The sequence below is a fragment of the Triticum urartu genome, chromosome 3A, assembly GCF_056163025.1.
Source record: "Triticum urartu cultivar PI428250 chromosome 3A, HENAU_Tu73, whole genome shotgun sequence".
Classification (NCBI taxonomy): Eukaryota; Viridiplantae; Streptophyta; class Magnoliopsida; order Poales; family Poaceae; genus Triticum; species Triticum urartu.
The window spans coordinates 395,042,816-395,064,695 of NC_141875.1; the positions used below are offsets into that span (position 1 = coordinate 395,042,816).

Sequence of the window (21,880 nt, forward strand, 5' to 3'; positions counted from 1 at the left end):
ATGTTAATGTTACCTCGAAGCATGACTGTGGTACGCCGAACAACAACAAGAACATTGGAAGTGTATTGCCAAATGTTTCTTGCTCTATTATCCAAACACCGTTGTATGGATAACATCATGAATTCCCTTGCCCCTTTATCCAAATGGTGGTGTACTTGTTGATCTAACATGTATATCATGCTCTACTTTTCCTTGGGAAAAGTTACACTCCTAAATCTTGTGTATAAACACATTTTATTTCCATTGGTTTGTTTAATCTTTCTTGTGATCTATATATGTTATTAGCAGAAATAATTTCGGGGGTCTTGTAAACACCTCGGTGTACAAGCTCTGTAAGTAAGACCTTGTTACTATTGTTGATGACATTCCGGTAACCACCGATGGATGAGAACTTTGCCTATTGGTCCGCCTCGTCTTAACGAGCAGGAAAATAGTTCTCTTCGTCCCTTGCCCTTGGTACCAAACTTTGTTGCCAACATAACTGACAGGTTATCCTCTGACCTGCCTTGCTATCATGACCATTCAAGATGTTAGCGCCTTCCTGCTTTTAACCCACATGGTGGGCCCATGACCCACAGTTCCACAAGATCGAAACCTGACTCTCATGTACACCCTTCTTTCTAAGGTTATTTCTCATGATTGGCTTCGTATGTAAATGACGAGCCACCTTCCGAGAGACGATCTATTCTGTTATCAGACCGAATATTTCCTTTCGTTGCTCCGAACCCCTTTGGCCTTCTGATTTGGCATCAGACGATTGCCTTCCCACTCGAAACTTCTTATTGCACCTCCTTACCTTGATCTCGACGTCCTTTTTGAATTTCGACTCAAGGGGTGGCTCTATGCTACATTCACTGAGATAGCCCCCAGGTACCTATCTTGTGTTGAGCTCCGTCCTTCCCGAGTCTTTCCCCCTTACTCCACCCCTTAAATCTTGGAACGAGATTTCTTGTAGTGGAGGAGATTTGTAACACCCCGGTGTCATGCAACAGTAACCCTCCATGATTAAAGCTAATCGTTTTGCTAAACGGTGCTTGATCAACTTCGATTCAAATATCAGTTGAGATTCCACTTTGAAATCAAATTCAATTAGGAAGTGATTTTTGAAGTTGCACAAAAAGTTGCTACAAAATAGTTCATCATTTGGCCAAAATTCCATAACAAATGATTGTTAAGGAAAATAACATCGCCTCCAAGCCAAGATGGACTATAGTAATTAAAACAGTGCCATTTCAGCATTTTAAAATGCTATTTTATTGGGGGAAAATCCAAATGGGTTCAGTTGTCCCTCAAACTCTTTGTGGAAGTGCCAAATACTAATAGGAATTTAAGTGGCCTAGTCCCACATTTTTTTCAAAGTCTCTTGGTAGCCCAAACCTTTCCCTGGCCGTCTCTGTTTTAAATAAAAAGAGAAAAGCATAAAATCAAAAAAAAGAGAAAGAAAAGGCCTCCCCCACTAGGCCAACCGGCCCAGCTGGGCAACCACAGGCCGCCCACCTCTCCCCCATAACCCCCCACTCCATGTGACCTAATCACCCACACCCCCACGATCCCCATCCACCACTTGCTCCTCTCCCGATCTCTCCTTCCTCTCCCTCCCGCATCTGGATCGAGTGGGGGCAACAGCCCCGCGAGCCCGCCGTCGGCGCCCGTTCCCGGCGCCGCCCCGTCGCCTCCATCACCTGCTGCCCCATCGCCGGACCCCCCCTCCACTGCGCGGTCCCGTCTGGATCAGGGGGGGGGGGGGGGGGGGGGTGCGGCTCGATGTCGCCGACAGCGCTGACGCCGTCTCATCCGCGACCGTGCCAACGCCGGACAATCTCGTCCCCGTCGCCATCGTCCGCCTCATCCTCTCCCTCGCCGGACCACCCCAAGCCGTCCCGAGTCCACTGCCCCTTCCCTACAGCTTCACGGTGAGCCGCCGCGCCGGTTGTGCCTTGCCCCTGGCCTCCCCTTCCTCCCGCTCCCGCTGCACGCACGCCGCGCTCGCCCGTGCCCGCCGTCACGCCCCGGCGCCCCTGATGCTGCTCCTCTGCCTCCCGCTCGTGTGCTCCACCGCGCTGCCGCGCGCGCCCATGCCGCATCTGCCGCTGGCGGCCGCGGCCACCGCCGTGCTCCCGCACACACTGGACCGCCCTATGACGCGCCCGCCTGCGCGCGCGCCCGCGGCGTACCTCCCGCCTCGCGCTCCACCCCGCGGCCGACGCCCTGCTGCTCCTCGCTCGCCACCCCGCTCCGGCCTCCCTCGCCAAGCTCCGCTCCCCACGCTCGCTGCTCGTCGCGGCCCGTATCGTGGTGCCCGCGCCGGCCACGGTCGCCGACGCCCTCCTCGCCAGCGCGCCCATTCGGGTTGCGCCACGCCCATCGGGCACCCACGGCCTCGCCCGCTAGCACGCCCGAACTGTTAGGCCCCTATGAGCAAATGACAAGTGGGCCTAGCCCAGAAAATGTTAGTTTAAAAAATTAAACATATATAATTAAAATAAATAAATAAATAATAATTAAAATAATTAATTAATGAATTAATTAATGAATTGATTAAGTTAATTAATCATATTTAATTAATCTAATTAACCTGTTAGTTTAATTAAACAATACTTAATTAACATAACCCTAATTAACCTAAGCAGAGAATGACAGGTGGGTCCCTCATGTCAGGTTGACCAGGTCAACGTTGACTGTTGACATCATGCTGACGTCATGCTAACGTCAACAAACACTATTCTGGATAATGTTGAATTTAAATAATTAAATAAATCCTAAAAATGAATCAAATATTTTAAAATAAATATAAAATAAACCGTAGCTCGGATGAAAATGCTTTCTACATGAAAGTTGCTCAGAACGACGAGACGAACCCGGATACGCAACCCGTTCGTCCGCCACACGTCCCTTTCATAGCAAACCTGCAACCGTCCCCCTCCGTTTCATCTGTCCGAAAATGCCTAACTCCGAGAAAACTTTCCCGGATGTTTTCCCCCTTCGCCAGTATCGCCTAGTACTTCGTTAGGTCACCCCTGGCACCGTGTTTTGCCTTGTTATCTTTTTTTGATGCTTGTTTGCCTCGTATTTACTGTTTCTCCCCCCTCTTCTTCTGCGGTAGACCCCGAGACCGACGTTGATGCGACTGAGTACGACTACATCCCCAACGACCCCTCCTTGCTAGAGCAACCAGGCAAGCAAACCCCCTTGAGCATTCCGATATCGCCCATTTCTTCCCTCTCATGCTTGCATTAGAACTGCTACTGCTTTCTGTATGATCCTACTCTGATGCATAGCATGTTGTTGTTACTTGCTTATCCTAAATTGCTTAGTATAGGTTGGTTAGAGATCCATCAGTGACCCCACCTTGTCGTAGTTGCCTCGCTTTATGTTCGATGACTCGATCATGTGATCGATGTCCAGGCCCCGACACCGCACATCACCCCCCTATTTGTACGACTCTGCAGAGTTACTATCGAGTGCCGAGGGTGGAACCTCTTACATCACTCCTGATGAGATCTCTGTAGTGTATCTATCCGGTCGGGGTCATCGAGGGTGATTTCCTCCTTAACCACTTCCGTTACGGCTCTGTCGTGCAACTCATCAAATGTGAACCTCGAGGGTGGATCCTCTTACGTTCACCTTGATGATAACATCGAGTGGGATTCACCAGGGGTGATTCCTCTGCTTTTCCCCTTGGTGTTAAACACACAGTTACTATGGTTATTATGAATTTGCACTGAGCCATGTTACTAAAGACGGTTCGGCCCTGAGGGGTACCCGCGCGAGCTTAATTGCGAGTGATGTGGAGTCGGGTTGACCTGGAAGGTGGCCGCGAGATACTTACGAGGCGTGGCCGGGCATTCTTAACCCTTACCGCAAGTACTTGAGATGGGGCGATGGGGTCACATCGATCATGAGTCTCTGCTCATTACCGCATGCTCCTAATCCACTACGATTTGGATATTTAGTCCGCGGGGCCTCTGGCCTGATAGCACTAACCATCACGTGGACATAGTATGGGTGTTCTGCATAGTATACATCAGCCGAAGCTTAATAGATGTCAGCGACTGAGCGACGCGCGCCGGGTTGGACTGCGTAAGCTCCTGCCTTGTTGAAGGAGGTAGTTAGGTCTGCTCACCGGCCGCCCACGCAACATGCAAGAGTTCCCGGGGAGATGGCCCATGACCCCTCGGGGCATAGGTTTAGTCCCGCGTGCTAGCCTCTCTATTAAGCCTAGGTCGGGTTGCGGCGTATTGTTTGGCCGAGGCCGGGCATGACCTAGGAAAGGGTGTCCGGCCGGAGTTAATCGAGCGTGGTGGGTAAGTTGGTGCACCCCTGCAGGGAAGAAAACATCTATCGATAGCCTGTCCTACGGTAACGGACACTTGGAGTTGTATCCCGATCGATACAACTAGAACTGGATACTTGATATGAGACATGGAGATGAGATTTGGATATGAGATGATAACTGGATAGTATGTCTCTAGGATTGCTTTCTCGCAGGGAGTCGAGAAAGGATCTCTGGCCGAGGTTGATAACACTTCTACTACTTTAGTTTATGCTACTCTACTCCCTCCTGTTGCTGCAAGATGGTGGTTTCCAGAAGATGCTAGTCTTCGATAGGCTAGGCTTTCCCCTTCCCTTCTGGCATTCTGCAGTTTAGTCCACAGATACAACCCTTTCCTTTGATACAGATGCATACTTAGTTTAGATCTGATGTAAGTCTTGTGAGTACTTTGGATGAGTACTCACGGTTGCTTTGCTACTTCTTTTTCCCCCATACCTGATTGTTGCGACCAGATGACGGATCCCAGGAGCCAGACAACGCCACTGATGACTACTACTACCCGGAGGATGCTGTAACGCCCCGAGACCGATGTGCCAGGTGTCCTCCAGTTATTCGCTGTTGTTGCCTTGTCATTGCTTGCGTGTCATGCATTGAATATCATGTCATCATGTGGATTTCATTTGCATACATGTTCATCTCATGCATCCGAGCATTTTCGCCGTTGTCCGTTTTGCAATCCGGCGCTCCTATGTCATCTGGTGTCCCTTTCTACCTCTTTTCATGTGCGGGTGTTAAACGTTTTCGGATTGGACCGGCTGTCAAGTTTCGTGCCATTTGGACTTTCTTTGATACTCCAACGGTTAACCGAGGGACCAAAAAGGCCTCGTGTGGGTTGCATCCCAACACCCTTCCAAACTAGCCCAAAACCCACCAAAGACCCCTCCATCATCTAGAGCGTTCGATCACGATCGCGTGGCCGAAAACCGCACCTCATTTGGAGCTTCCTAGCTCCCTCTACCGCTATAAATACATCCCCCACGAAAATCCCGGGTCTCCTCTTCCCCGAAACCCTAAAAATCTCATCTCAGCGCGCCGGACATTGTCTGCCCGTGTCGGACACACCGCGCCGCCGCCCGCACCAGTGGCGTCCCGCCATGTGGCGCTCGCCGCTCGTCGCCGCTGCGGGCCGGGAGTCCCAATCCAGGCCCCCGCGGCCCGTCTCCTCGTCGCTGCCGCCCGCGGGAGGAGCCCGCCCGCCGCCGCCGCCTCTCCTCTCACCGGCGCCCGCGCCACCGTATGCCGGCGACCGCCACCCTTCCTACTCCGGCGACCGGCGCCGTCCCGCTCCGTCTCCAGTGAGCCTCGCCGCCCGGCCACGCCTCGCCGCCCCGGCCTCTCCGCCGCGCCGCCCCGCCGTCGTCCTCCTCCTCCTCCGGCCGGCGAGCCCCTCCAAGTCCGACTCCGGCGACTCCCTCACTCCGGCGAATAGTTACTCCGGCAAACCTCGGGAACTGCGCCGACTGGATCTGGATCTGAGATCCGTTTGCCTTGGTTGACATTTTCCTCCTGAAACCCTAGCTTATTTGCATACTTTGACATGCCATAACTCTGCATCCGTAGCTCCGATTCGTGCGTGTAGCATATCAAAATGTTCGACTCGACGAGTACATCATTTCATCTCATTGCATCATTTTCATTTGAGCTCATCTTGATGCCCGAAATGCTTTTGGAAGAGGGCTATGTGATGAATTTGTCAGATCTGTTTCAGCAAATGGCCTTTTGTCATTTTTTCCATGATTAATGTGTGCATGCTATGATCCTGAGCTCTACATGTGTTTTGTAGAATGCCATGTTATCTTTACAGAGGTGCTTGTCTTGTATTTTTGTGATATTTGTGGTGACTAGCACAAGCATGCAAAGTAGCTTACTCGGTGATGCTGATTTCAGGGACTTAGAATTTCACTAAGTCCTTGTCCTGATTTTGTTTTTATGCCATATGTTCATATTGTTTCCAAGTGATCCGTGCCTCTTTTGAGGATGATCAGTAAGGATGTTTTTTTAATATTGTGGTGCTCAATCCATCCATGTCTTTGTTTGCATTTATGGAGCAACCTATCTTGAGTCAATCGAGCTCTACTTTTGCTATAAAATGATCCTCGCAGGTTGTTGACATGTTTAGCGATTTTGCCGAGGATGTTGCTATTGATCCGTGCATGCTATGTTGTTGTTCTTGCCATGTATAGCCTCTATGCCATGTATTCTTCATGGGTGTATGCTTAGTTTGTCATGCCATGCTCTGTAGTGAGTGCATCGATGTCGGGGGTTGGGTGCGACATATGCCAAAAGGATGGCTTATCATGGTGGGGGTGAGTAGAACGTCGCCGGTGCCTGGAAACGGGATGAGGCGTAGACATGCACGCCTATGAATCTTACCCAGCTTCAGGGCTATCCGGGGAGATAACACCACTACTGCTGCTCTGCGGGGTCTCCGCATGATCACTATGGCAAAGTGTTACACGATTGCTCCTAGAGCTGTTTTCCTGGAGGTAGGAGAGGGCAAGGCTAGCTCTCTCCCTCCTATATGATCTGGTCTAGAGCTAATGGATTCCAACCCCCTGCATGGGTGCCTTGGGGGGTTTATATAGGCCTACCCCAGGGGTACAATGGTAATCTGGCTGGACGTGGGCCCAGCCGTCAGCGTCTCCGGCCTCCGTCTTCTCCGCCGACTGCTGGGGCCCGCCGACTGGCTAGGTACGGAGCCGACAGGCCGCGTCCGCCGTGGGCGGGTCTTGCCGGCTGCTGATTACTGTAGCCGTGCTTCTGATGACGCGGGCTTGGTCATGGAGTCATGGCAACAGCCCCGCCGCCTGGCGGGCGATCACTGTCGCCATTCTCTGTCACATCTGATTAATGGCGCATGGGCCCCGGGGGAGGATCTGGCCGACTCTCGGGGCCGACTCCCAACGGGTCCGACTGGGGGTGCACTTGCCTTCTCCTGGGGTTTCACTGGCTGGTGGGACCCGCCGCCCTAGGGTCACATAGACAAGTCGTCGTGGGCGCAGGATTCGGTCCTTTGGTGCTGATGTCAGGGCCGGCACGGCAACAGTGCCACGCCGCACGGAGATCTTCCTAGGTACGACGTGTTGTAGCCATGCCTGCCCCTGGTAAGGGGTGGGAGTGGGCTTGACTGTAGCCACTCCCCGTCCCGTCCCTCTTGATGAGGGCATGGGGTTTGTTGGAGTCGCGGGCCGACTCTCCAAAGCCGGCTTCTCTGGAAGTCGCCAGTCAGGAGTCGGCTTATCCTGAAGTCGTCCCCGGGACTCGGCCACGAGTGGGCAGTCGGCTGTCTTGCCACCAACTTCTCAGAAGGCGGCTCTTCGTCCTGGGGTCTTGAGGGGCGCAGCCTGCCCCGATGTCTTGAAAGGTTCTGGGGCTCGGGTTAGCCTACCCGTGGCCCATTACTCCGACAGTAGTCCCCGAAGCTGGTGAGGCGCCACGGACGATCGGCCGAGAAGCCTCAGCAGTTTCTCTCTTCGGGCGCTTGACACATGGTTCTTGCTTGATTTCTGCCGGGCCGACTAGAAGGAGTCGGACCCGCCCAACTCTGACTTGCACAGTACTTCGAACGTCTTGGCGGGATCCAAGTAGCGTGGCGGCTAAGCTTCCAGGCCGCCGCCCGTTCCGGGCCTGTCACGTGGTAACGCGCGGCCGGGCTAGTCTGCCCGCCTACATGCGTGACGGGACAGGCCCGTAGGAGAGGCCGGCCACTACCGCGCCTCGGCCCTCAAGCGGATCCACTGCGGCCCGTGCGGATGGTTGGGATTCTTGTGAAGTTACTGCGCGCAGTAACTTTGTCGTTGTAACGTGGGGGTCGTGGGGTCGTGGGCGTAGTAAATCCCATGCCCGCCCCCTCGGCTTCGCAGCCCATGAGGCTATAAGTAGGGGGAGGAGGGGGGCACGGCAGAGCACGCGCGCCCCTCCTTCCCACTACTCCTTGCTCTTCTCCTTCTTCTTCTTCCTTGCTCCGCCGCGCGCCCAAGCTTTGCCGAACGTCGCGGCGATCAGCTCGCGATGAGTTCTTCCTCTGCCGCCGCGCCTCCCTCGGCGCATTCCGGCACCTGGGACGGCTCAGAAGTGCATGACGACCACATTGAGTTCCTCCGCAAGACTCTTGGGCTCCCCGACGAAGATCACGTGCGGGTGTGTCTTGCGTCGGAGGGGGAGATTTCCCCTGCGCCGGAGGTGGGCGAGCGGGTCATCTTCCGCTCGCACTGCCTACGCGGATTGGGGCTGCCGGGGAGCAGCTTGTCCCGCTCTTTTCTGGAGTTCTACGGCCGCCAGCCGCACCACCTCACGCCCAATACGGTGGTGCTGTTGTCCGCCTTCGTGGCTTTGTGCGAAGGCTTCCTCGGAGTCCTCCCCACCCTCGAGCTCTGGGGGAGTTCTTCTTCTACAAGCTCGACACCAGGCTGCAGGCGTGCCAGCTCAATGCGGCGCCTTCGTCGCCGTGCGGAGATTGGGGGCCGACAACCCCTTCCCCGCCATCAAGCTGATAAAGTCGGTGAAGATGTGGCAGCACTCGTACTTCCACGTCAAGAGCGTCTTTGCGAGGGGCGATTGGGTCAACCTGTCGGCTGGGAGACTGCCCAACTAGTTGTACCGGGCCAAGTCGCTGACGCCTGCGGAAGCCGGCGCCATCACGCGACTCCGAGTGCTGACGCAGTCGGAGGGCTTGACTGTTCCAGACCTGCTGGCCGCCTCCGTGGCGCGCCGAGTCCTCCCGCTCCAAGGTCGCCCCCACATGATATGCCAAATGAGCGGGCACCGTGACCCGAGTCAGATGTGCACCAAGGACATGCCTCATGAGGAGGTGGCCTACATGGTGAACTACCTCTCGGACAGCAAGCTCCTGGAGGATTGGAAGTTCGGCAAGGAGCCGTACTCTCGCGCCAACCCCCCGCCCATAGTGAGTTGCCTTTTTCCTTATTTCTTTGAATTGTCTTCTTTCTTGCCGAGTTTATCTTGTCCGACCTGACCAGTCCGCTTTGGTCAGAATCCCCTCCTCCATCCACGAGCCGGCACCTCGGGGCCGGTCCGCGAGTTCCTCGCCGACTGGGCAGAGAGCGACGTCGACGACCCTGATCTGGGGGCGGCGGCTTTGGAGGACGATGCCGAGGGAGGAGGCGGCCCGCGGCTCGGGGCCAGTCTAGAGGACTGGCCTGATGATGAGGAGGAGGTCGCCCCCCACCACCGACCAGGAGCCAGTCATCCCGGCGCGGGCTCTTCTGCCGCGCTGAGTGCTCCAGGCGGCGGGAAGAAGGGTAGGCCCATGCCGACTTTGTTCGGCAGTCGGCCGAAGAAGCCCAAGAGTTCGGCTGCGGCGACCCGGCAGGACGAGTCGGCTGCGAAGGCCCTCCGCTTCCGTAAGGAAGTGAAGAAGCCGCCACTGGTCTCCGCATGATTATTCCGTTTCAATGCTTTATTCTTACTTTGTGGCTTTGTCTGAGTGTTTTACTTGCTTCAGGGGTCCCCTCACTCTTGAGAGGGCCGTCGCTGCCTCCGTCATGGGGTCAGCGGAGACGTCCGCCACCACTCGGCGGATTGACCCCGCCGCCGACCTCCGGGAGGCGATGGAGCAGAATGCGCAGGAGAAGCGCAACGAGGAAGAGGCCGCCCGCCTGGAGAAGGTGGAGGCTGATAAGGCAGAGGCCTCCGCCAAGAAGAAACTGGCCGAGGCCGAAGACGCTGCCGCGGCGAAGCGGCAGGCTGAGGAGGCCACGCGCCGCCAATCGGCGGTGTTCGTCACCCCATTGAACTCTGCGCCGCCGCCTCCGGAGTTCACGGGGCATACTGGGGAAGCCGGCGGCGAGAACCCCGTCCTGGAGAGGGAAGGCGGCGACTCCTCCACGCCGGACGTGATCGTTCCGCCGCCACCTCTGCCGCCGTCTGGGGGCGCGCAAGGCGAACAGCCGGCGGACCCGCCGGTGCCGCCGACTGAAGATGAGGCCGTGGCGAGGCTATTCCTTCAAGTCGGCTCGCCAACGCGCCGCCGTCTTGAGAAGGCGACCTCGGCGCCACGCCCCCTGGAGACCGGCACCACCAGCTCGGCGATCCCGGATGCCGAAGCAACGAGCGCCGCGCCCATTGGGTGGGTGAGAGGAGGCGGCATGGGGCCGCTGAATCAGGCACTTCTGGACGTCCAAATGAAGCTTCGAGCTGAGGGCGACGCCATCCAGAACTGCACCAAGGCGTACCTGGCATCGCGGGCAGCCGTCCGGGTATGTTCTCTCTTTGGTCCTTGTTTTTTTGTTCCTCTCTAGGGGGCGCGCCAGCGCACCCACTGGGTGTAGTCCTCGAGTTTCGGGTCGGCTGCTGAGCAGGCGGCCCGGAACTCCTATTGGTGAGTTCCGGGTACTTACTTTTGTCTGAAATATTTTGTCGCAGGACTATCACAACCTCCGCGTTACTGCCTTCAACCGCAATGTTGAAGAGCTGGGCAAGCGGACCGCCGAATTGTCGGAGAGCCGGAGTGAGTTCTTTTCCTTCTTCGCGGGGGCGCGCTGGCGCACCCGCGGGCTGTAGTCCCCAAGATTCAGGCCGACTGCTGAGCAGTCGGGCCGGATCTCCCCGGCGACCTTCTTTCCTGATGACTTAACGCCTTCTTTCTTCCTTCTCTTCAGAAGCCAACGCTGTTCTTCAACAGCAGCTGAGCGAGGCGAACTCCACGTTGCGCGCCAAGGGGGAGGAGTGCAGCAAGCTTGCTACAGAGCGCGATCTGCTGGCCACTCATTTGGCAGAGCAGAGGGAGCTGCTCGCGAAGACGCAGAAGGAGGTAGAAGAGGCGGAAACCGCCCTCCTGGCCGAGTTCGCGAGCGAGCGCTCCTCCTGGACTGATAGAGAGGCACTGCTGGCCTCTGGCTTCCATGAGATTGAATACATCGTTGATGGTGAGTTTCTTTACTTTCTTTCTTCGAGCTGCCAATTATAAATCGTGCTGACTCCTGGTTTTTGACTTGTTTCTTCGTTTCTTCCGTCTTGGCAGACTTCTTCCCTGGGCACTCGCAGGCCGCCATCCAAGCCATCGAGGCTGACCGTGAAGGTAGGAGGGCGGAAGGTGCAGAGATCGCCGCCGACACCCCCCAAACCCTTGATGAGCATATCCTGAGCATCGAGGCTCGCCCTCGGCCGACTCACCGGATGCTGCGCTGGCTTCAACGTGTCGGCGCCCAGGCGATTGCCGCCCTGTGGCCGGACATGCAGGCTCCGCGCACCCCCAGCCTGACTGCCAACTGGCTAGAGGTCGCGGCTGGTCGTCTTGAGGCCTGGAAGGGTTCCTCGGCCCGAGCTGGAGCGCGCTGGGCCTTGGAGTTCATCAAGGTGTGGTATCCGGGGCTGGATCTAGACTGGCTGGCCACGCTCTGGTCAGAGGCCCAGACGGAACTGGCAGCCGCAGAAGACGCCCTCGTCAAGCGTGCCGTGGCGATCGCTAAGTACACCGACACCAGCATCTTCGTTCCCGAGCGGTCTGAAGACGGCGAGGAGGTGCCGCCGGAGTGGTTTGGGATGAACCCAGACTACTGCGAGGACTCGGTGGAGGTGATCGGCTCCAGCATCAAGGAGGAAGGCGAGGCGGAGGACGGAGGCGAGACGGAAGCACCAGAAGACGGAGCGGACAGCCAGCCTCAGCTCGACCGCGCCTCCAGCAACGAGCTGCGTGCGACCGAGCCGACTGTCGCCGGAGGCGGTCAAGCCGAGACTGCCCAGCCGGCCGCCCCAACGCCTGACGCTGCTGCCTCCTCCGACCCTCCGAATCCGTCTGCCGCATCTTAGGCTGCCGCCATATCTTTATTTTATCTGCTTTAGTAACCTTGAAGAACTTGTTAATTCGCACAATTCCACCCGCGGGGTGTATTTTGAACTTCTGCTCGAAGATTCGGCCAAGGGCCTATGCTATGTAAATACTTATCCGAGTTCTATCTTTTCTTGCTCATTGCTCTTTTGGCTTTTTTCCTTTGCCGCTTTCCCTTAGTTGCCTGCCTTGCCAGTCGGACAACCGCTCTGCGGACTGCCATTGGCTCAAATGCTTGGCTACTTTGGGAAGGCAAGTACTTAGCCGCTTTAGAGTTTTTTAGCAAGTTGGATAGAAGGCGGTGAGCCGACTGGTTAATAGTCGGTTTGTGACAAAGGAAAAGGAAGGCTGGAAGCCGTCTTGAGCTATGTTTTATGCTTTGGGTCCTTAGCCATTTTTCATGTGAGCGCCCATTCTGCCTTACTCCTGCCCACCGTACAGTCCCTCTGCGAGCTGCGGCTTCTGACAGGAAATGGCTTAGACGCCACACACTACTTGTTCGGCTGCAGGAAGCTTTTCGTAGTGCAAGTTGGCAAGTCCCCGGGCCGACCTGTCGAGCCCGGTGCCAAGCGGCATAACAAAGAGTAACATACTCGTAGGCATAACTTTTATCATGTAGACAAAAGAGGGCAGTCCCCGAGCTTGTCTCGGGGGGCCTGAAGTCTTGGTACTTTAATATAAAAGGTAGCGTGGTACATACTGCATCAACTATAAAATCTTCAGAGGATATTTGCATTCCATGGCCGCTCTGTCTCTTTGCCGGAGTCGTCCTTCTTGCGTGCTCAGGGCTTCTGAGTGTCAATCAGGTAGTAGGAGTCATTGCCCAGCACTTTGCTGATGATGAAAGGGCCTTCCCAAGGTGCTGACAACTTGTGCTGGCCGGCTATTCGCTGGATCAGCCGGAGCACAAGGTCGCCTTCTTGGAAAGATCTTGGCTTGACCTTCCTGTTGTAGTATCGGCGCAGGTTCTACTGGTAGATGCTGGACTGGCTGAGTGCCAACAGCCGGCCCTCTTCCTACAGATCGACGCCGTCTTGACATGCTTCTTCTGCTTCCTCCTCGGTGTACATGGTGACTCGCGGGGAGTCGAACTCTATGTTCGTTGGGATGACGGCTTCGGCACCGTAGACGAGGAAGAAAGGCGTGAAGCCTGTTGACTTGTTTGGAGTCATGCGCAGACTCCAGAGGACGGCTGGCAGCTCATCGAGCCAGCAGCCAGCCGAGCGCTCCAGAGGCTCGACCAGCCGGGGCTTGATGCCGGACAGGATGAGGCCGTTTGCTCGCTCCACCTGGCTGTTGGACTGTGGATGGGCGACGGACGCTAGGTCCAGTCGGATGCCTTGTGTTGCGCAAAAACGGGCCAAGGCGCCTTTGGCAAAATTTATGCCATTGTCGGTGATGATGCTGTGTCGTATGCCGTACCGAATTGTGATATCGGAGATGAAAGTCACGGCAGTCGCACCGTTCAGTTTCTTGATTGGCTTCACTTCTATCCACTTGGTGAACTTGTCCACTGCGACAAGTAAGTGAGTTAAGCCACCTCGTGCTGTCTTGAATGGTCCCACCATGTCTAGACCCCAAACTGCGAAAGGCCAGGCAATGGGGATGGTCTTGAGTGCAGAAGCCGACTGTTGCGGCTTGGAGCTAAACTTCTGGCACCCTTTGCATTTTTGGACCAATTCCTTGGCCTCTTCTAAGGCAGTCGGCCAGAAGAAACCGTGTCGGAAGGTTTTTGCGACGAGTGCTCTTGAAGCCGCATGGTTGCCGCACTCGCCTTGATGGATGTCTCTGAGAATTGCTTGGCCTTGCTCTGGCTCTACGTAGCGCTGGTAGATACCAATCACGCTGCGCCTGACCAGCTCTCTGTTGACTATGGTGTAGGCTGCCGCTCGGCGTTGTAATTGCCGAGCTGAAGTCTCATCAGTCGGCAGCTCTTTGCTCACCAGGAATTTGAGGATGGGCTGGGCCCATGAGGGTGCTGCTATTTCTTCGACTGCTAGAACTGTGACTTGGATGAGGGCGGTTGGGCTGGGAGGCGGCGGGTTGGACTCAGCAACCGCTTGCTGGGTTAATGAAGTCCCCGGGCCGACTGGCGCGGTTCTTGGGCCGAGTTCTGGAGTCTTCGAGCCCGCCGCCGCAGTCCCCAGGCTGGGTACTGCAGTCCCCGGGCTGGCCTCAACTGTGGCGGCTTTGGAGCCATCTGCCAAAATCCCCATACCGTCTGCCGGGGCTCTGGAGTCGGATCCGACTTCTTCGGGAGGAGCCGACACGAAGATGGAGTCTGATTCTGGTGAAGGCTGGACAGACAGCTTGAGGAGGTGTTGAAGGGAGACGCCGGATGGTATTGCTTGAGGAGGTGTTTTTCAACTTCGTCATCTCCGTTGTATTCTTTTCTTGAAATGGCTTAACCTTTGCAAGGTTCTTTGGTTTCACTCATTTGTCAAAGGAGCAACTTCATTTTACCTTTTCTCTTTCTCTTCCCTTTTCCCTCCGGTGCCATTCTAGATCTTGGGACGAGATCCTCTCGTAGTGGTGGAGTGTTGTAACGCCCCGAGACCGATGTGCCAGATGTCCTCCAGTTATTCGCTGTTGTTGCCTTGTCATTGCTTGCGTGTCATGCATTGCATATCATGTCATCATGTGCATTTCATTTGCATACATGTTCGTCTCATGCATCCGAGCATTTTCCCCGTTGTCCGTTTTGCAATCCGGCGCTCCTATGTCATCCGGTGTCCCTTTCTACCTCTTTTCGTGTGCGGGAGTTAAACATTTTCGGATTGGACCGAGACTTGCCAAGAGGCCTTTGTTTACTCCGGCGACTGGCGCCGTCCTGCTACGTCTCCAGCGAGCCTCGCCGCCCCGCCGTCGTCCTCCTCGCCGGCGAGCCCCTCCAAGTCTGACTCCGGCGACTCCCTCACTCCGGCAAACAGTTACTCCGGTGAACCTCGGGAACCGCGCCGGCTGGATCTGGATCTGAGATCCGTTTGCCTTGGTTGACTTTTTCCTCCCGAAACCCTAACTTATTTGCATACTTTGACATGCCATAACTCTGCATCCGTAGCTCCGGTTCGTGCGTGTAGCATATCAAAATGTTCGCCTCGACGAGTACATCATTTCGTCTCATTGCATCATTTTCATTTGAGCTCATCTTGATGCCCGAAATGCTGTTGGTAGAGGGCTATGTGATGAATTAGTCAGATCTGTTTCAGCAAATAGCATTTTGTCATTTTTGCCATGATTAATGTGTGCATGCTATGATCATGAGCTCTACATGTGTTTTGTAGAATGCCATGTTATCTTTACAGAGGTGCTTGTATTGTATTTTTGTGATATTTGTGGTGACTAGGACAAGCATGCAAAGTAGCTTACTCGGTGATGCTAATTTCAGGGACTTAGAATTTCACCAAGTCCTTGTCCTGATTTTGTTTTTATGACATATGTTCATGTTGTTTCCTAGTGATCCGTGCCTCTTTTGAGGATGATCAGTAAGGATGTTTTGTTAATACTGTGGTGCTCTATCCATCCATGTCTTTGATTTCATTTATGGAGCACCGTAGCTTGAGTCAATCGAGCTCTACTTTGCTATAAAATGATCCTGGCAGGTTGTTGACATGTTTAGCGATTTTTCCGAGGATGTTGCTATTGTTCCGTGCATGCTATGTTGTTGTTCTTGCCATGTATAGCTTCTATGCCATGTCTTATTCATGGGTGTATGATTAGTTTGTCATGCCATGCTCTTTAGTGAGTGCATCAAGCTCATAAACATGCCTACTCGTTAATCTGTTTTGCCATGCTCCAGTTTTTTCTCTAAGTCTGTAACCTGTTATCATTTGCACTTTTGCCATGCTTGTTTGAACCTGTTAATGAGTGAATTAGCCGTAGCTCTGTGTTCATCTTTTGTCAAGCATCATGAGTGGATCCCTGCCATGTATTTTGTTGCCATGTTTGAGTGCTGGAGCATATTTATCTTGATGCATTTAGATGGTCACTTGCTGTTAATCGCAGACCGGTGCCATATTTGTTTTGCTTGCCATTTCCAAACCGTGCATCCGATTCCGGTGATCTTTATATCGATTTCGACCGAAATCAGCTCCTCTTTCCAGTGGCACTCTTGGATTTCCAAGTTGAGGTTAGGTTCAATCATTCCTTTCCCAAATCATGCATATGCATCACATACCGCATCCCGCATATCATACCATGTTCATGTGTTGGTTGTTTACTATGTTGTGTGCTTCTTTCCGGTGTTGCTTCTTCGGGTTGGTTCCGACAATGTCGCGTTTGTGAGGACCAGTTCGACTACGTCCGTTTGTCTTCTTCATGGACTCGTTCTTCTTCCTTGCGGGATTTCAGGCAAGATGATCATACCTTCGAAATCACTTCTATCTTTGCTTGCTAGTTGCTCGCTCTTTTGCTATGCCTATGCCGCGATACCTACCACTTGCTTATCATGCCTCCCATATTGTTGAGACAAGCCTCTAACACACCTTGTCCTAGCAAACCGTTGTTTTGCTATGATACCTCTTTGCTCAGCCCCTCTTATAGCGTTGTTAGTTGCAGGTGAAGATTGGAGTTTGTTCCATGTTTGGAACATGGATATTTTGTTGGGATATCACAATATCTCTTATTTAATTAATGCATCTATATACTTGGTAAAGGGTGGAAGGCTCGGCCTTATGCCTGGTGTTTTCTTCCACTCTTGCCGCCCTAGTTTCCGTCATATCGGTGTTATGTTCCCGGATTTTGCGTTCCTTACACGGTTGGGTTATAATGGGAACCCCTTGACAGTTCGCCTTGAATAAAACTATTCTAGCAATGCCCAACATTGGTTTTACCATTCGCCACCTAGCCTTTTTTCCCTTGGGTTTCACGGACTCAAGGGTCATCTTTATTTTAACCCCCCCGGGCCAGTGCTTCTCTAAGTGTTGGTCCAACTGAGCGATGTACGGGGCTACCAGGGGCAACTCTGGGCTAGCCTACCCGACGTCTGGCTCATATGAGTGTGACCTGAGAACGAGATATGTGCATCTCCTATCGGGATTTGTCGGCACATTCGGGCGGTGTTGCTGGACTTGTTTTACCATCGCACCAACCGCGTGTGTTACTGTGATGGTCTCTTCTCAGCGGAGTCCGGGAAGTGAACACGGTTTTGGAGTAATGCTTGACGTAGGTTGTTCTAGGATCACTTCTTGATCATAGTTGTTCAACCGTGCTTTTGCCTTCTCTTCTCATTCTCTTTTGCGAATATGTTAGCCACCATATATGCAATTCGCTTGCTGCAGCTCCACCTCATACCTTTGCCTTACCTATAAGCTTAAATAGTCTTGATCGCGAGGGTGCGAGATTGCTGAGTTCCTGTGACTCACAGATTACTTTCAAAACCAGATGCAGGTACCGATGATGCCGTTCCTGATGATATGACCGAGCTCAAGTGAGAGTTTGATGAAGACTCTCGTCGTTACTATGTGTCTTTCCCAGATGATCAGTAATGGTGCCTAGTTGGGGCGATCGGGGACTTTGTCGCATTTGGGGGTTGATCTTTATTTTGGTTCCGTAGTCGGACCCTGAGTGTATTGGATGAATGTAATGACTTATTTAGGTATTTGTGTGACATGGCGAGTGTAAGCCAACTATGTACTTTTCCCCTTTATTTATTTACATGGGTTGTTGGGAAGATTACTCACTTGCGACATTGCTTTCAATGCGGTTATGCCTCTAAGTCGTGCTTCGACACGTAGGAGATATAGCCGCATCGAGGGCGTGATAGATGCCTACTACTATGTGAAGACCGCTGACGACTTGGAGTAGTTAGGAGGCTCCCAGGCAGGAGGCATTGCCTTTTCGATCGTTCTTGATTTTGTGCTAGCCTTCTTAAGGCAATCTTGTCTAACTTATGTCTGTACTCAGATATTGTTGCTTCCGCTGACTCTTGTGTATTCGAGCTTATGTATTCGAGGCCTCGAGGCCCCTGGCTTGTAATATAAAGCTTGTATTATGTTAATTTGTGTCTAGAGTTGTGTTGTGATATCTTCCCGTGAGTCCTTGATCTTGATCGTACACATTTGCGTGTATGATTAGTGTACGATTGAATCGAGGGCGTCACACCCCCCTCTAGACATACTTTCAATCCTACAAGTGGTTTCAGAGCTTTGGTCTCCATTTGCTTTGATTTCCATAGCTTTTGGTGATCATAGCCTTCTTTTCACAACCTTGGAGAGTATGGCGTCTAGCGAGGGAAATTACCACCGTAGAGGTCCTTACTTTGATGGTACTAATTTTACTAGTTGGAAGCATAAGATGAAAATGCATATTCTTGGACATAACACCGCCGTTTGGGCTATTGTGTGTATTGGCTTGCAAGGTGAATTCTTTGACGGGAGAGAACCGAACCGTGAAGCTACTGCGGAAGAGTTTAAGATGTTGCAATACAATGCTCAAGCTTGTGATATTCTCTTCAACGGATTAAGCCCTGAAGAATTCAACATAATCAGCCGTCTTGAGAATGCAAAGGAAATTTGTGATACTTTGATTGATATGCACGAAGGTATTGACAGATTCATCATCAAGAAGATCCTAAGAGCCTTGGATGGAAAATATGATACCGTGTGCACATTGATCCAAATGATGCCCAATTACAAATATCTGAAGCCAACAGAAGTCATTTGAAGAATTGTTGCTCATGAGATGTCACTCAAGGATAAGGAAGAGCTCCACAACAAGTCTAGTGGTGCTTACAAAGCCTCATGTGATGCTCCCACATCATCAAGTGAGAAACAAACCTTCAATGAAGAATTGAGCTTAATTGTGAAGAACTTCAACAAGTTCTACAAGAGTAGAAGCAAGGAAAGAAGTTCCAAGTCAAGGTCCTACAATGAAAAAAGATCTTCAAGTCATGAATGTAATTGCTACAATTGTGAAGACCCAGACACTACTCCAATGAGTGTACGACTCCCTACAAAAGAAGAGAAGATTCTCCCAAAAGGAGAAGTAGGAGAGAAGAATCACCTCCAAGAGAGAGAAGGAGTAGAGATGACCGTTATGAACGAAGAACATCACAGAGAAGCAAGGATTCAGAAAGGAGGGGCAAGCCATCAAGGAGCTACACAAACGAAGACATCAAGCTCATGTTGGTGAATGGGTATCTGGCTCCGACTCCAACAATCACTCCGAGAGAAGTTATCACTCCGACTTTGAATATACTCAATATGAAGGTGTTGTCGGTCTAGCACTTGTGTCAACAAACTCCTACGACATATTTGAGTCACCAAATGAAGGAATTGTAAGATGCTTTATGGCTAAAGTACCAAAGGTATCACACCCCGAGTATGTTGATTTCAATAGTGATGAAGATGATTTGCTAGGTGATGATGATTTACTTGTTGAGAACTCTAGTTATGAAAACTATGATGAACTTGCTATTAATCATGCTAATCAAGATAAAACGAATGACAATGATAAGAAGGAGATTGAGTGTCTAACTAAAGAACTAAACACTCTTAAGTTAGCTCATGAAACTACCTTGGAAGATCATCGAGAACTTTTAAAGACTCATGAAAAGCTACGCTTTGAAAAGCTCAACCTTGAGCAAGAGCATGAGTTCTTAGAGGCAATCAATGATGATCTTCACAAGAAAAGTTCTTCTTACATTGCCAAGAGTTTTCTCTTGTCTACTTACATGCCTCAAGTTAAATCTAGCAACAAGAGTAAGAAAGATTCTTCTTCTAGTAGTAACAATAATCATGCTAAATCCAATGATGTTGCTTCTAATAGTTCTCTTGATTCCACTAATGATTCTCTTAGCCAAGTTACACTTGAGCAATAAAATAGCTTATTGAAGGGAATTATAGAGAAAGGTGTTTACAAGAGTCTTGCCAGAAGTAAGCAATTTGAGGAAATTGTACTCAAGCAAGGACGACACCAGAAGAATCAAGTTGTTGGTTTTTAACGAAAGTTCAATGCCAATGGAGTTGAGTGGGAAGAAGATCAATACCCCAAGATGAAGTTTGTTCCTCAACAAGAGAATTATGATCCTACTTCCTTCCAAGGAACACAAGCTCAAGATGATCTTCCACCACAAGACCACAAGCTAAAGGGCATGAAAATCTTCAAGAGGAGATTGATGCATTTGAAGAAGCCCCTAAGGCATTGGTCAAGTGGGTTCCCAAGACTACATCAAGTTCTACTTCATCAAGTACGACTACAACTCGAAGGATTCCCATCAAGATGGTGTCGATCCCGAAGAAGAAGAACTAGAGAGTTCTTGAGCGTGACTCTGCCAACATACTTCACTCATATCATTTTGGCAAGAACAAGTGCAAACAACTTCCATATCTTGCACTAGTTCAAGGAGTCACAATCCCTCTTGTTGGTAAGACAAGGGACAAGGTAACCTAATGCATTCATGGACATCATATCATGTGAATATCATTCTATGTCTATGGATATCCTTGTTTGTTCCTTGTGGGACTACCCCGTGTAGGTATCGAAGGTGCAACTCACTCCAAAGGATTGCTCCGAATGTTCTACATCAACTTTAAGCACCTACATCTACAACACCTTAATGAAGTCATCATCGAAAAAACCCAAGGTTAGTCATCCCTCCTAGGGGGATATCACATCCAGGGGGAGCTTTACTCTAATCAATTGAGCTAAAGCAACTCTAACGATGTGAATACAACAATGCATTATGTAAAAGTGGTAACCCCATTTGTGCTCAAAGGATGAGTATGACCTACGATCAAATGTTCTCATTTGACTCCTCAGGCAATATACTCATATATAGATGACCAAGTCATCGCCAAATTGATTGATAGATGCTAGAGTGATTGTGCATGCTTTGCCACATATTTCATTTGCCATCTTATTGTGTGAGCATGCTGGTTGCATGTTTTAATCATTCGAGGACATCCATTTGTTGCCTTGATTGTTTGGCTTTTTCTCTTTTGCCAAATGGATGGACAAGAATGCCAAAGAACCTCCTTTAGCTATCTATATTTTTCTCATCTCAAACTCTATTCATGCTACATCACAAAGTTTGATCAAGTCAGATTCAAACCACTCTGTGTGAGGAGCACTCGGAGTCCCTGATTGTAGCGATCCAACCTCAAATGGTCGAATCTCTGTGCATAAGTGTCATCCCTGGATCGGTAATGCTGACACGCATAGTACTTGAAGGATTTATAATAGAGTAGCAACCACACACTTATTACATCGAATATCTCAAAAGAGAACTTATTACAATAAGTATGGCTTAAGGCCATCTAAGTAAAATAACAGCGGAAGGCTTGGAAGATAAAGTGAGTCCATCAACTCCAACGGCATAGCTAAGTGCACGACAAACGACCTAGCGCACCTTACTCTTCATCTGAAAAGTCTGCAATATGATACGTTGTAGCCCGTAAAATGGGTCAGCACGTGGAATATGCTGGCAAGAAAACACAGTAGAGCAATGAACAAGTAAATGCTATCACTACATGCATATATGGCTGGTGGAGGCTCTATGGTTGTAATGTTTTTGTGAAAAGCCAATTTTTCCCTACAATAAAGGAATACATTTTATTTAACTATCATGGTAGTTGTTAAACATTGAGAAGGTTCCTCCAACTCAATCCCCATAAAGCAGTATTAACAACCCAACATATTAATTTAGAGTGATGAGATCAACATGATAATCCAAGAACGAGATACTCAAGATATCCATTACCGAGGACATGGCTAACCATGATTAGTTTGTACACTCTGCAGAGGTTTGCACACTTTTC

At 51.4% G+C, this 21,880-nt stretch overlaps 1 protein-coding gene across 1 annotated transcript; it reads left to right on the plus strand.

Annotated features, from left to right (window-relative positions):
• Positions 1–1,555: 1,555 nt before the first annotated feature.
• Positions 1,556–14,392, plus strand: LOC147979823 (uncharacterized). Its single transcript, XM_087547189.1, has 2 exons — positions 1,556–1,913; positions 3,104–14,392. Exon 2 carries the CDS (start codon positions 9,748–9,750, stop codon positions 10,591–10,593), a length of 846 nt encoding a protein of 281 aa, XP_087403315.1. The 5' UTR covers positions 1,556–1,913; positions 3,104–9,747; the 3' UTR covers positions 10,594–14,392.
• Positions 14,393–21,880: the final 7,488 nt, after the last annotated feature.

Coding starts and splice junctions, on each gene's coding strand:
- LOC147979823 (XM_087547189.1), top strand. CDS start 9,748: ATGCTTTATTCTTACTTTGTGGCTTTGTCTGAGTGTTTTACTTGCTTC.